Genomic DNA, 11,311 nt, shown 5'->3' with positions numbered 1-11,311 from the left:
GGTTGGGGGTGGTGGTGTGATGAACTGGGCGATTGGGATTGACATGTATACACTGATGTGTATAAAATTGATGACTAATAAGTTTCTGCTATATAATAAAATAAATAAAATTCAAAACGGAAAAAACAGGAACTCAGAGAAAAAAATCCATGGATGCTATGAGTTTAAGTAGTTTTCTTGCCCCTGGGATGAGCTGAAAAACAAGTTTTGCAGGAGCAGGAGAGGTCTGAATTATTTTCTCCTCTTTAAAAAAAAAAAAAAAAAAAGATAGTTGGCAAAGTGTCCCAGGATCAATATGAGTATAGGATAAAAAGTAGAATGCCTGTCTTGCAAGTACATATGTGTGGCAAACTATTTAAACATATTGGCAGTAGGTGGCAGCAACATGCCATTAGATGGTAGAACAATCAAAGAGACCTAGCTGATAGATGGGAGCCATCTAGTGAAGGACAGATTTCTTGAACTATGGAGACAAGAAAAAATAAAACAATAACAAAACAAAAACAAACACATTAGCAATGAATATTAAAAATGGCAGATTATAAAGACAATTATATGCATTTTTGCTTTATATTATGGTTTTAAAAAGCTTTTTATTTTTAAATAATTTCAGTTAACTAATGAATATCCTTTACCCAGATTTCCCCAAATGTTAGCATTTTACACATTTGATTTTTCACTCTCTCTCCCTCTCTCTCTCAACACACACATTGTTGTTATTTTTTTCTAATTGTTTGAGAGTTAGTTGCAGGCATGATGCCCCTACATAACTCTCACCCAAATGCAGTATAAATGTCAATATCAGGAAATTACTAGTGATTCAATATTATTTACAGACTTAAAAAAAAAATTTCACCAATTGTGCCATCAATGTCCTTTATAACAAAATGAAGTTTTTTCCCTGGTTTAGAATCCAGTCCAGAATCACGAGTTGTATCAGATTGTCATAGCTCTTTTATTCTCCTTTTAATATTTTATTTTCAGAGAAAATTAGCTAGAGATGTATAAGGCAATAGTGAGAATTAATTATCAGTATAATTAGCATTTTTTAATCAGTAGTTGACCCTAATACTTTTTACTCTGTTCATGGTTAGTAGATGAAAACAAAACAAATATTACAAAATTCATTATATGAAAAGCACATTAAATAAACTAAATATACATACACTATAGAGTTAGATTGCTTAAATTTTTTAACTGCCACTTGATACATTATCCACAAAGGAAAATAAACTTGCCTTCTGCTTTCCTCCAATTATAAACTGGCTTAAAATTTGTATAATTATAAATTTATTGTTCATCAAATCACTGTGCAAACAATATTTCCATTAACTTTTAGGCTTTTTACTGTCATCATAAATTCTATCATAAACTTAGGTAAACGCCTAATGGTTCCTGGAGTGATTTTTTTTTTTTCCTAGGGGATAGTCTGACAGTTCCAACAAAATTCAGCCTATCTGAAAGGCAAGGTGAGATAAAAGCATCACTGGATAGGAAACCAAGGACTGACATTGCTGCTTTTGAAAATGGAGGTGAGTTAGTTTATTACTGATTGATTCTGAGTATGTCACCATATAATAAATGAGTCTGAATTTTCTCTCTCATAACTGATTTGTTTCATCAACATCTTTTTAGCATTTTATTCATTGGCTTTGGATAAACTCCTTGAGGTCAGGAATTGTGTATAATCAATTACTCTAGACAAAATCTCTAGTAGAATGTCTGGCACATGATGTGCACTCCATAAATATTTTTAGAATAAATGATTTTACGTTTAAACAATTGAATGACTAGATGTATAGAGACGCATTTATAAAATTTACAGATGACTGGAAGTTAATATGCTGGAACAATAAGCCAGATTTAACAAGGTAAACTCAAACTGTGATAAACATAATCTCTTGCATGTAAGTCCAAGACATTACTGGTAGGTTTTCTTCAAGTTGGGAAAGACCTGACATGATAATATATTGTGAGGAAAAAAATAAATGTTTTTGTTGGCCACAAGGTTTCAAAATAATTCAGTAACATGTGTCAGCTACCGAATAGCTAAGGTAAACTTACATTGAATTATTAGGAGTAGTAGAGGAAAATAATTAAATGTGATAAGTCATTTAAAATACTCAGTAGAGTGTATGACTTATAGAATGATGCTCCATAAATGTCATCTATTATTATACTAGTTCCACTGATTTCTTCACAGGGTAGTCCACATTTGGGCATCATTTTTAAACAAGGTTACTTGAAACAAATATTTTATGTTAAGAAAGGGTAACTTGTATGGTGAAGGATCTGAAATTAAGTATTTAAGTAATATTTAAAGCAACTATGGATATTTATCCTGGAATATAGAAGATCTTTAAGGAATATAAAAACTGCTTTCATATATCTGAAGATATTATGTGGAAGATAAATTATATTTACTCTGAGTATCTCTAAAGTGTGGTAATGACTGTTATATGGAAAATGGCATTGACTATGTGAATTTTCTTCCAATTATCTGTAAGTGTACATACTGTATTTTCATATATATATATATATACACATGTATTAATTGAAACATATATGATATGTATAGAGATGGTGATGGTATCACTGAGAAGTATTTACATAAAAGTGTGCAAAAGGTGTATTTTAGGGGAGGATTATCCTGTATTAAAAGATAGTTTTGTACAATTTTCTGCCATCACTGCCACTGACAGTAAGTTATTGTCATAGGAGGTGACTGCTACATTACACAGAGGATCATATTTCTTGGGGTAGATGAAAATGAAGCTTTAACAGAAGAGAAAGAAATCACGATGTCGAAATGTTCAAATGCTAAAGGTAATGATCCAGTCTGTATTTTGATCCATTTGTAATTTGTATAGACAAGTTAAATATAAAGTATGATTGTTGTAGAGGCAAGGTAATAAATAAAAATATACACAAAATATACTAGATAGGAGTCAGAAGCCCTAAGTTTCCAGTCCTGGCTCTATCCCTAATTATTTGCCTATGGGGCTTCATCTTTTTTAGCTTCAGTTTCCTTATCCGAAAAATTAGCCTGTTGGACTACATAATTTCTAGGAGTCTTGCTAGCTCTAAAGTTATTGGTTCTCTTAAATGGTAATACCCAGTCCTCTTTATTTATTTATTTTTTTTTTTCAGCTTCCAATATTCAGTGTGATTGAATTATCTTAGAAAGCTTTGTTTTTAAAGATATATATACTGAGAAGAGTATTAATTCTCATGCTGACTTCCCCACTTTATGATTATTACTAATTATAGTCTGTGAATAATCCAGAGATATGATAATAAAATACATCCCCTATAGTTTTATGCTGCCTTTATCATGCTTAGAATCCCCCAGCTGGGACCTCTGCTGGGCAGCTCTCTCAGCCACAGACAGTACAGCTGTCCTGTAATTAGAGGACTTCACATGTTCTCCATCTAAGTATTAACCAATTACATCTACTGTTTTCCCCACCATTAAATAAATATTCTCAAGAACAGGAAGACACTTGTGATCAAATTCTCCTTATGGAAAATTATATGTAAATCTTGTTTCCTCTCTTTTGCTCAATCCATCAAAAAACACACACCTCTAACTACACTAATAACCATAGCCACCTTTCACGTGTGGCTGTTTAAGTTAATTAAAATTAAATAAAAATTTAAAATTCAGCTCATCAGTTGCACTAGCCATATTGCAAGTGCTCAATATCCACATGTGACCAGCGGCTATCATTTCAGACAGCACAGATTTAGAATGTTTCCATCATTGTAGAAAACTCTATTGGATGGTCCTGCTCCAAAGCTTAGAACAAGTGAAGACTGTTACAGATATTTCTTCATCCTTGGTTTAAATTGGCACACTTGATGTAAAATTGATAACCTTTTATTTTTTTGGATTTTATTTTTTTATACAGAGGTATTAAAAATATTGCCACAAATATATAATTTACATATTGAAGGTAATGGCTGTTATTTCTTAATTTTTAATGTTTTGTTAGTGACAAATTTGGGGGACTCAATATGGTAATTAGGGAATTTCAGTGGTGGGTTCTAAAAATTAATATACGTATATATATTTTAAATAGGTATGCCCATCATATAATGCTTGCAAAGTGAAATACCAACTGAAACACTTCTTTTTACTAATAGTGACATTCTATTTTCTTAATTTGCTTTAAAAGATAATAAGGACAGTCCTCATCCAAAGCGTTCCCTAACTACCCGAGTAGTACCTACAATGCATGTATTTTTTTTTTTTTTTGGCATTATAATTAATTTTATTTCTTTGCCAATAGTCTGTTAACTTTCGGCAGTTCAGTATCCTTCCCCAACTTCTTTTTTTTTTTTTAACATCTTTATTGGAGTATAACTGTTTTACAATAGTGTGTTAGTTTCTCCTTAATGCATGTATTAAATGCTACTGAGAATATCAGGATGAAGTGCAGAGAGGACCCCTCTTCAAGTGAGACATCAGCTCTATCACTTTTTGGCCTTACATATATTTGCCTTATCGTGGATTTATTTTGCTTATTTGAAGTAGAATTTTAAAAAAGAAAGAAAAAAGGATGGTTTGAAAACTATTCAGGATTAAGAATTAAAGACACAATATTCTTCTAATTAACAATGAATTGTGATGTAGGTCCTAGTAAATTATACACTTTCCCACTAGTTTAATTTAGATATTAAAGTTAATAATATACTACGTTCTCTGAAGATTCATTAGTGCATTTTAAATTTAACCCGTGCTGGGATACATTGACAAATTTTTATTATGTTTCAGATTATTTTTCTTGATTTGGCTTCTCCTTGCTATTTAGTACTTGGAGCTTCTTCTTTTTATACAATTAAGACTCATGAATCTTCCTGTTTCCCTCCCTCCTTCCTTCCTTTTCCTTATTTCATTTATTGAACCCCTGTAATATTCTTCAGCCCCAGCTGGGAAACAAAGGGAACCATGATGGTTTACCTCAGAGAAGCTTAGTTTAGTGACACTTGTGAAAAATATGGTTTCCAAGTTCTAGGAGTGGGAGCATGACAGTAAGAGTGGAGCATGATGTTTGGAGAGGAGGTGGTGAATCAGAGCTTCACTGAAGGTTTACTGCTGAAGCTGAAGATGAGAGCTAGAGCAGAGATTTATCAGCCCACTGTAGAGAGCTGATGTAATCAACACAGTGAATTTGATGTTCATTTTCTCTGTGTAGTAGTTACTTGTGAATGTTTAGGATCTCCACAGAGAGAAATAATAAAGAATGCTCCTCTTTACTAAATCGTTTTAAGATACTCTGGAGAAATGTACCTTAGAAATTCCTGGAAAATTGAGCATGCACATAAAATGTTCCATGTAAAAACATGCAAGCAAGAAGTGAATAACTTAGTGATATTAGCACTTACAAATTCTGATTATTGAGGCTTGTTTCACCAAACTATCTATACCCCCAACTTCTTAAGATCTTAAAACAGTAAGGTAATAATCATTAAAGTATTTTACACTAATCCAACTTCTTAAGAAGTAGTAGTTTTGGCTCAAAAAGTACAGAAAGATTTATGTTCAAAATAACAATTCTAAAACTACTTAAAAATAACATTATAATGAGATATATAATTTATTTGGATTGTAATTTTATGTTCTTTTAAACCTAAAAAGATCCACACATTCCTTTGGAGAGAAGCATTTTTCTCCAAAGGAATGTTACTTATTGAAAGTTTTCTCATCAATCAATTTCCAAGATAGATTTTTTTGGCACTTAAAATTAAATCACCCTTTGTTCTAGAAAGTAAAGTATTGGGGTTGTACATTTATTTTTTTCTCTTACTTGATATGTGAATGCACAGATATGTAATTATCACCTACAGTAATTTTCAGATGAAAGTGTCTCTTTAAAAACTGTAAAACTTTGTATCTTCTTTAAGTAAATGATGTCCAGCCAGTGAGGAAGCCTCATTTTAAAGGCGTGAAAAAAAGAAAATGGATTTATGATGAACCAAAGAACTTTCCTGGCCCAGGAATGCAGAGAGGTAAAGTGTCTACGTATTTGATATTCCTAAATTGTAATTTGAAAAGAGATTAAATAATATATTCTAGCAGAAAAACAAGTCATTGTCATGCAACATGTTATTTTAGATGTCAGCCCAATTCCTATAAACTTAGTTCTTTTAGCTTACATTGTGCTATCAAACATTTAAAGTGCAATATGTTATTTACGGGTGTGAAACCAGCTTGTTTTATCCCTCACTCTCTTCCCCCTTTCTTTTATAGCAGTACAACCTCCAAATCCCAAAAATAAAATGAGTTACCATCGCAATAATAAAAACAGAAATTCTGAGAATGCCTCCTATGACCATGTTCAGAGAGATGCTGTCAGAACTGTCTCAATGAATGCACCTCCCCGCAGCAGGCCCACAAACGGGTCCTACAATAAAGCTGATGTCAACAAGGAACCCAAATTCAACCTCTGTTCAGGTGGAGTTCTACACTTATATAGGCTCTTTACTCATGTCTGTGGTTTGCATTCCCATGGAATTTCCTGATGGTCCAACTAATCTTAATTGCTATCCATCCCCTTCTTTTTCCAGGCCCATCACCACCATAACATCTTAGAAAACTAGTAAGAGGATTTTTGTCCGTGTGCAGCAGTGCACGTGATTTAAAGGATATTGGAGAAAACATGTTGGGTGCAGATGGCTTGACATGACCCTCTCTAGAATTTTGTCTCAGAGCACTGCACTTTGTTCCCCCTGGATAACTTTATTTCACTCTTGAGGATTGTTTTTGAATGGTTGACATTTTCTTGTTCCACTGACTGCATTGTTCAATTATCACTTTCTGTCTAGTGCTGTGGTTTTTCTTTAGGCCTTCATGATTACTTTCTGAAAGGGTTAGTTTGGGGGTTAACTGCAATATTTTTGACAACCTCTCATCTCTCCCACCCATGCCCAGATTGCTTCTAAATCATTTCATCATGTAATAGGCAAAGTCATAGTATTTCTCAGGAAGTACAAGGACGCAAGGGAGGAGGGAACCAAACTTCTCTTTTTTTTTTCCCCTGTCTCAGATGAATTTTGCTCTTTTAAAGTTGGGTTTGTCTTCTCAACTTAACAAAAGGTCACTCAATTCCCTGTAATTTCACGTTTGTATTTTCCTGTGTGCACAGTCTAGTTAGTAGAGTTCTGAATGTTGTGTACTTTCTGAAACATAAGTGAAAACTCTATGTCTCTCTTAGGTCCTCCTTTCACAATTTAAATAGAAGTTAGCTTTTAAATTATTTTCTTCTATTTGTTTTAGAATGGAATGATGTATGGATTTATATATAAAAATAAGGATATTCTTAAGTGAAACAGACTTTTAATTTTATTTACTACTATTATTTTATTATTAATTTTATTATTATTTTACTGTGAGTGGTTAGCTGTGAAGAATACAGTAACCACCAGAACAGTTTGATGCCACAGTCTAGATTTGTGTTAAGGTGGCCTCACCTACCTATCTTCCTTCCTTCCTTTCTTTAGCTCTGCAAATGTTAACAGAATTTTATGTAAAATCATGGTAAAGCCAGGCAATGAAACATTTTGATTACATACACGTATCATACTCTTCTCTAGCTTAGTCTCGTGGGAGCAAGCCTTATTTAAGGAACTAAACAGTCAATTAAGAGATGTATAACCGTGTTCATTGATAACTTAAATGGTTTTAATAAGCTCACTTGTATCCCTGATGCCTTAGCCTTGAAATGGTAAAATGAATTATTAGAGAATAGCTTCACCTCTGAGATATTTATAACTTTGAAATGCTCCTGGAATATGATTTTAACATTATAAAATATTTAATTCCTGTTTCCTTTTTCTCTCAGATAAATATATGTCAACATCATATAATGGTTCAGCCTGGCAAAAAAGAATTCCTTTTTCAAAAACATATTCAAAAACTGAAAAGATATATACAGGTAAATATTTACTAGTGATTTTAATGTATCATACAATTCTGAAAATAAATGACAAGTTTTTAAGCTCAAGGAACATATTTTAGAAAATTTAGAAAGTTTTCACCACATACCTGAACATAATTACTTGGAGTTTAGTAGATATCTTCTCTACTAGCAATTTAATTTTACTTTTTTATTGTGTTTTCCTTTGCCTATTTTTATTTTATCAGAAATCTTTTGATATATTTCTCTCCTTAGAAGCATAGCAGTTTCAGCAGTTATGTAATATAAGATGCATTCTTTGTTGAACTACAAAGCAATATATAAATCCATATTTTGACACAAAATATTAAAGCCCTACTATATCCACCATGGACACATATTGGCTGGTGCTGGCTGACAGGGCATCTAAGATGTAGTTTCCAGGCTGGGAGGTTCAAAGTGACTATGGTCTCCCCCTTGTGCTCTGTGCTCTGGGAGGGTGTAGGGATTCCAGGAACCTCCTCAGTGTAAAGGTTTGTAGCAGATCCGGCCTCAGGTTTGGGATCTGGTTCTTCTACTAAAAAGCTTGTTGTCTTCTCCCAGCTTATTCTGGGGCTGGTTCAGTGGGTTTGGAAAACCACACAGGATAAAATGGTTTCAGTTATTTCTTGGAAAACTGAACCTTTCAGAAAAAGACCTAGATAGGGAGTTCCTAGCTAAATCAGTAGCCTAGAACTTTCAGAATCATCTGAAATCCATAAACTCTTATATGAGAGGTTCCCAGAATGAATCAGAACACATCCAGACTAGAAACTGTACACTTTCCAAAATATGCAGCTGAGATCTTCTAAAGCAGTATTTCCCTATAAACTCCTGACTATAACTGTGATGCAGTATGCAGACCTGTATATATATTTATACTGGAGTCAGTTGTTTTCTTTTTTCCCATCTCTTCCCAAATCATACTGTACTGCAAGAAAACTCTGCTGTGGCACTATTTAATTGATTGTATTTCCTCTTCACTTCATGTGGGTTGCACTTAATTTTGGGGGGAAGGAGGTGAAAAGGCAATGAAAATCCTACATAAAACTACCAATTGTCAAGTCACATCTTTTTCTCCCATGGTTTCCTTGTGAGTGGGATGTCATTTGGAGTATTAAATAGCCCCTGTCCCAGTGACTCCTCTTGTATTGCAGCAGCCTTCTCCCCTCCCATCCCACACAGTGAAACATGAATCACCAAAGGATTTGGAGAAAGGAGGGGTCGCTTCAGAGTATGAAGCATGTACCATCCACGTATGCCACAGGAAAAGGGATGTGACAGGGGATGTGAGCCAACGAAACTGCTCTTTTCTTTCAATCTGAAGAGTAAGGAGGAGGGTGTGGTGAGACAGCAAGAGAGCAGAAACTGTGAAGCCACTTACACAGTACTAGTTCCGTCCTCCCCTTCTCCCACCACCTCCAGCTATGCCAGGGCCCAGGGATAGAAAGGTCAATGATAGAAGTCCTCTGGAACTTTTAAGAATCTGAGTATAAAGAGGCTCCGCATTGTACTTCCCAGATGCAATCTAGGGGGGAAGCTTTGGAGAGAGTTTCTCAACGCCATCTGGTGGTGGGGTTGTGGGGAGGACGAGGCACATCTAACGCAAGAGGGCTGGAGACAGAGCCTCTTGAGATTGCCGAGCTCCAGGGTTGCTTGGGAGGGCATCACATAACCCTGTGAGTTTCAAGTGAGAGTGAGTTCCTGGGAGAGAAGGACCAGCAGGTCTACACAAAGTCTTCTGGCTAGGCCTAAAGGGATAGCATCAAAAAGATGCCTTTGTGGTTGGGTGCTATTCCGGGGAGGACTCAGCTGGAACCTCAACGTTTGCTGTGCCAGGAAATCGATTAGAAACCAAGCCATCATCCACTGATCAAACCCCTGTTACGTGAAGTATGGTCTGAGGGCCACCAGCAGTGATATCACCTGGGAGCTTGTTACGAGTGTGGAATCTCCACCTCAGACCTACTGAATCATTATCTGCATTTTAACAAGATCCCCAGGTGATTAGGATACACATTAAAAGCTGAGAAACCTTAGACTATGTTATCTGGGCCACTGTTCACCAGCACAGGACCCAGACCTTGTTGAAACCCAAGACTGTTGAGAGGACATTCTTTTCCTACCTGTCACGCAGCAGCAACCATCCTCCCCAGTCCCAACCCTGGAAATTAGGATAAGCAGCGGGAAGGTAGGGGAGGGAGAAAAACCCTCAGAATTTCAAATCTGAATGTGATTGACATATACATGTGAAGTAGCTAAGAAAGCACTGAATGGGACTGTTTATATGCAAATTTTCTACACCAGGCAGAATGGGAATTTAGAATCAAGAAATTAAATAGAATGATAACAAAATAAAGTTAGTTTTCTTATTTACCTGGGCTTTTGCTGGGAAATGTGTGATCCCTAAACTCTTATCCTTTCCAGTTGTTGTTGTCATCACCAGAATAGGGAGAGAAAGAGTAGCTTGTGTTTCCCCCCCTGCACTTCCTGCTAGGGCACAAAGGAGAGATTTCAGCGTTTCCCAGGGGACAGGTGGACTGCTGGAGAGAGCCACTAGTCTACTCCTCTAAGGAATATCTGGAGCCAAGGCCTCAGAAGTGTAACTGAGTGAGAGGAGTCTTTGGGACAACGTTGGCTGCTATGAGGCTAATGCAATAGAGAGGAAAATGTGTCTGCGGGAATCGAGGAAAGGAGCTGAAGGCAGTTAGAGACGTCGTTGTCAGCCTTTCCTTGAGGCCACTTGTCCTTTCTGATAGGCATACAGCTGGTGTGACTGGAGGTGCCTTTCTCCAGAGGAGGGAACATTCATTCTGTTCATTCTGGGTGCCCCGTGGTGCAGCCTTCTATATACTGTAGTATTATTTCCATTCCTCTCCACCCCTCCATCTAAATTCAAATCACAGCGAGCGAGCTTCAGAATGAAGTGGAATTAGTTTGAATGGCATTCTGAAAATTTATGAATTAGAACAATAAGCTTAGTTTTTGTTTTGTCTTTAGATTTTTGGTAAGTGATTAGCAAAATAAATGCAAAGTTTTGGTACCCTGAAAAATGCTGAAAAAGAAAATAATTGAAACATTTTTTCTATTTTATTATTAGAGCCAAGAAGAAATGGGAGCAAGTAAACCTGGAGGTTGAAAGAAGAGAAAAATGAGAAAAGAGAAAAGTGTCAGAGATCATCTGGTTTACAATCAAAATGAAAATTCAAAGAATGAGATACTCAAGTAGTCCATACTTTATACTGGATAGCCAAAGATGATAATTGCAAATTCTGAAAATAAGATGCAGGAAGTACATTGTGCTCTTTCAAAACTGATAAACATGCAAATTACAAACAGCTGCCTGTGTATTTATATAGGTCTGGAATTCATTC

At 35.4% G+C, this 11,311-nt stretch overlaps 1 protein-coding gene across 1 annotated transcript in view; it reads left to right on the top strand.

Annotated features, from left to right (window-relative positions):
• Positions 1–11,063, top strand: part of C6H12orf50 (chromosome 6 C12orf50 homolog) — a 33,066-nt gene extending 22,003 nt beyond the window's left edge. Inside the window, exons 6-13 of the mRNA XM_028490316.2 lie at positions 1,422–1,532; positions 2,719–2,837; positions 4,187–4,240; positions 4,381–4,459; positions 5,908–6,012; positions 6,254–6,457; positions 7,845–7,937; positions 11,038–11,063. Coding sequence (XP_028346117.1) covers positions 1,422–1,532; positions 2,719–2,837; positions 4,187–4,240; positions 4,381–4,459; positions 5,908–6,012; positions 6,254–6,457; positions 7,845–7,937; positions 11,038–11,063 — 791 coding nt within the window. The remainder of the gene's footprint in view (positions 1–1,421; positions 1,533–2,718; positions 2,838–4,186; positions 4,241–4,380; positions 4,460–5,907; positions 6,013–6,253; positions 6,458–7,844; positions 7,938–11,037) is intronic.
• Positions 11,064–11,311: the final 248 nt, after the last annotated feature.

The sequence above is a fragment of the Physeter macrocephalus genome, chromosome 6 (genome assembly GCF_002837175.3).
Source record: "Physeter macrocephalus isolate SW-GA chromosome 6, ASM283717v5, whole genome shotgun sequence".
Lineage (NCBI taxonomy): Eukaryota > Metazoa > Chordata > Mammalia > Artiodactyla > Physeteridae > Physeter > Physeter macrocephalus.
This window is presented reverse-complemented; position numbering and strand designations above follow the sequence as displayed.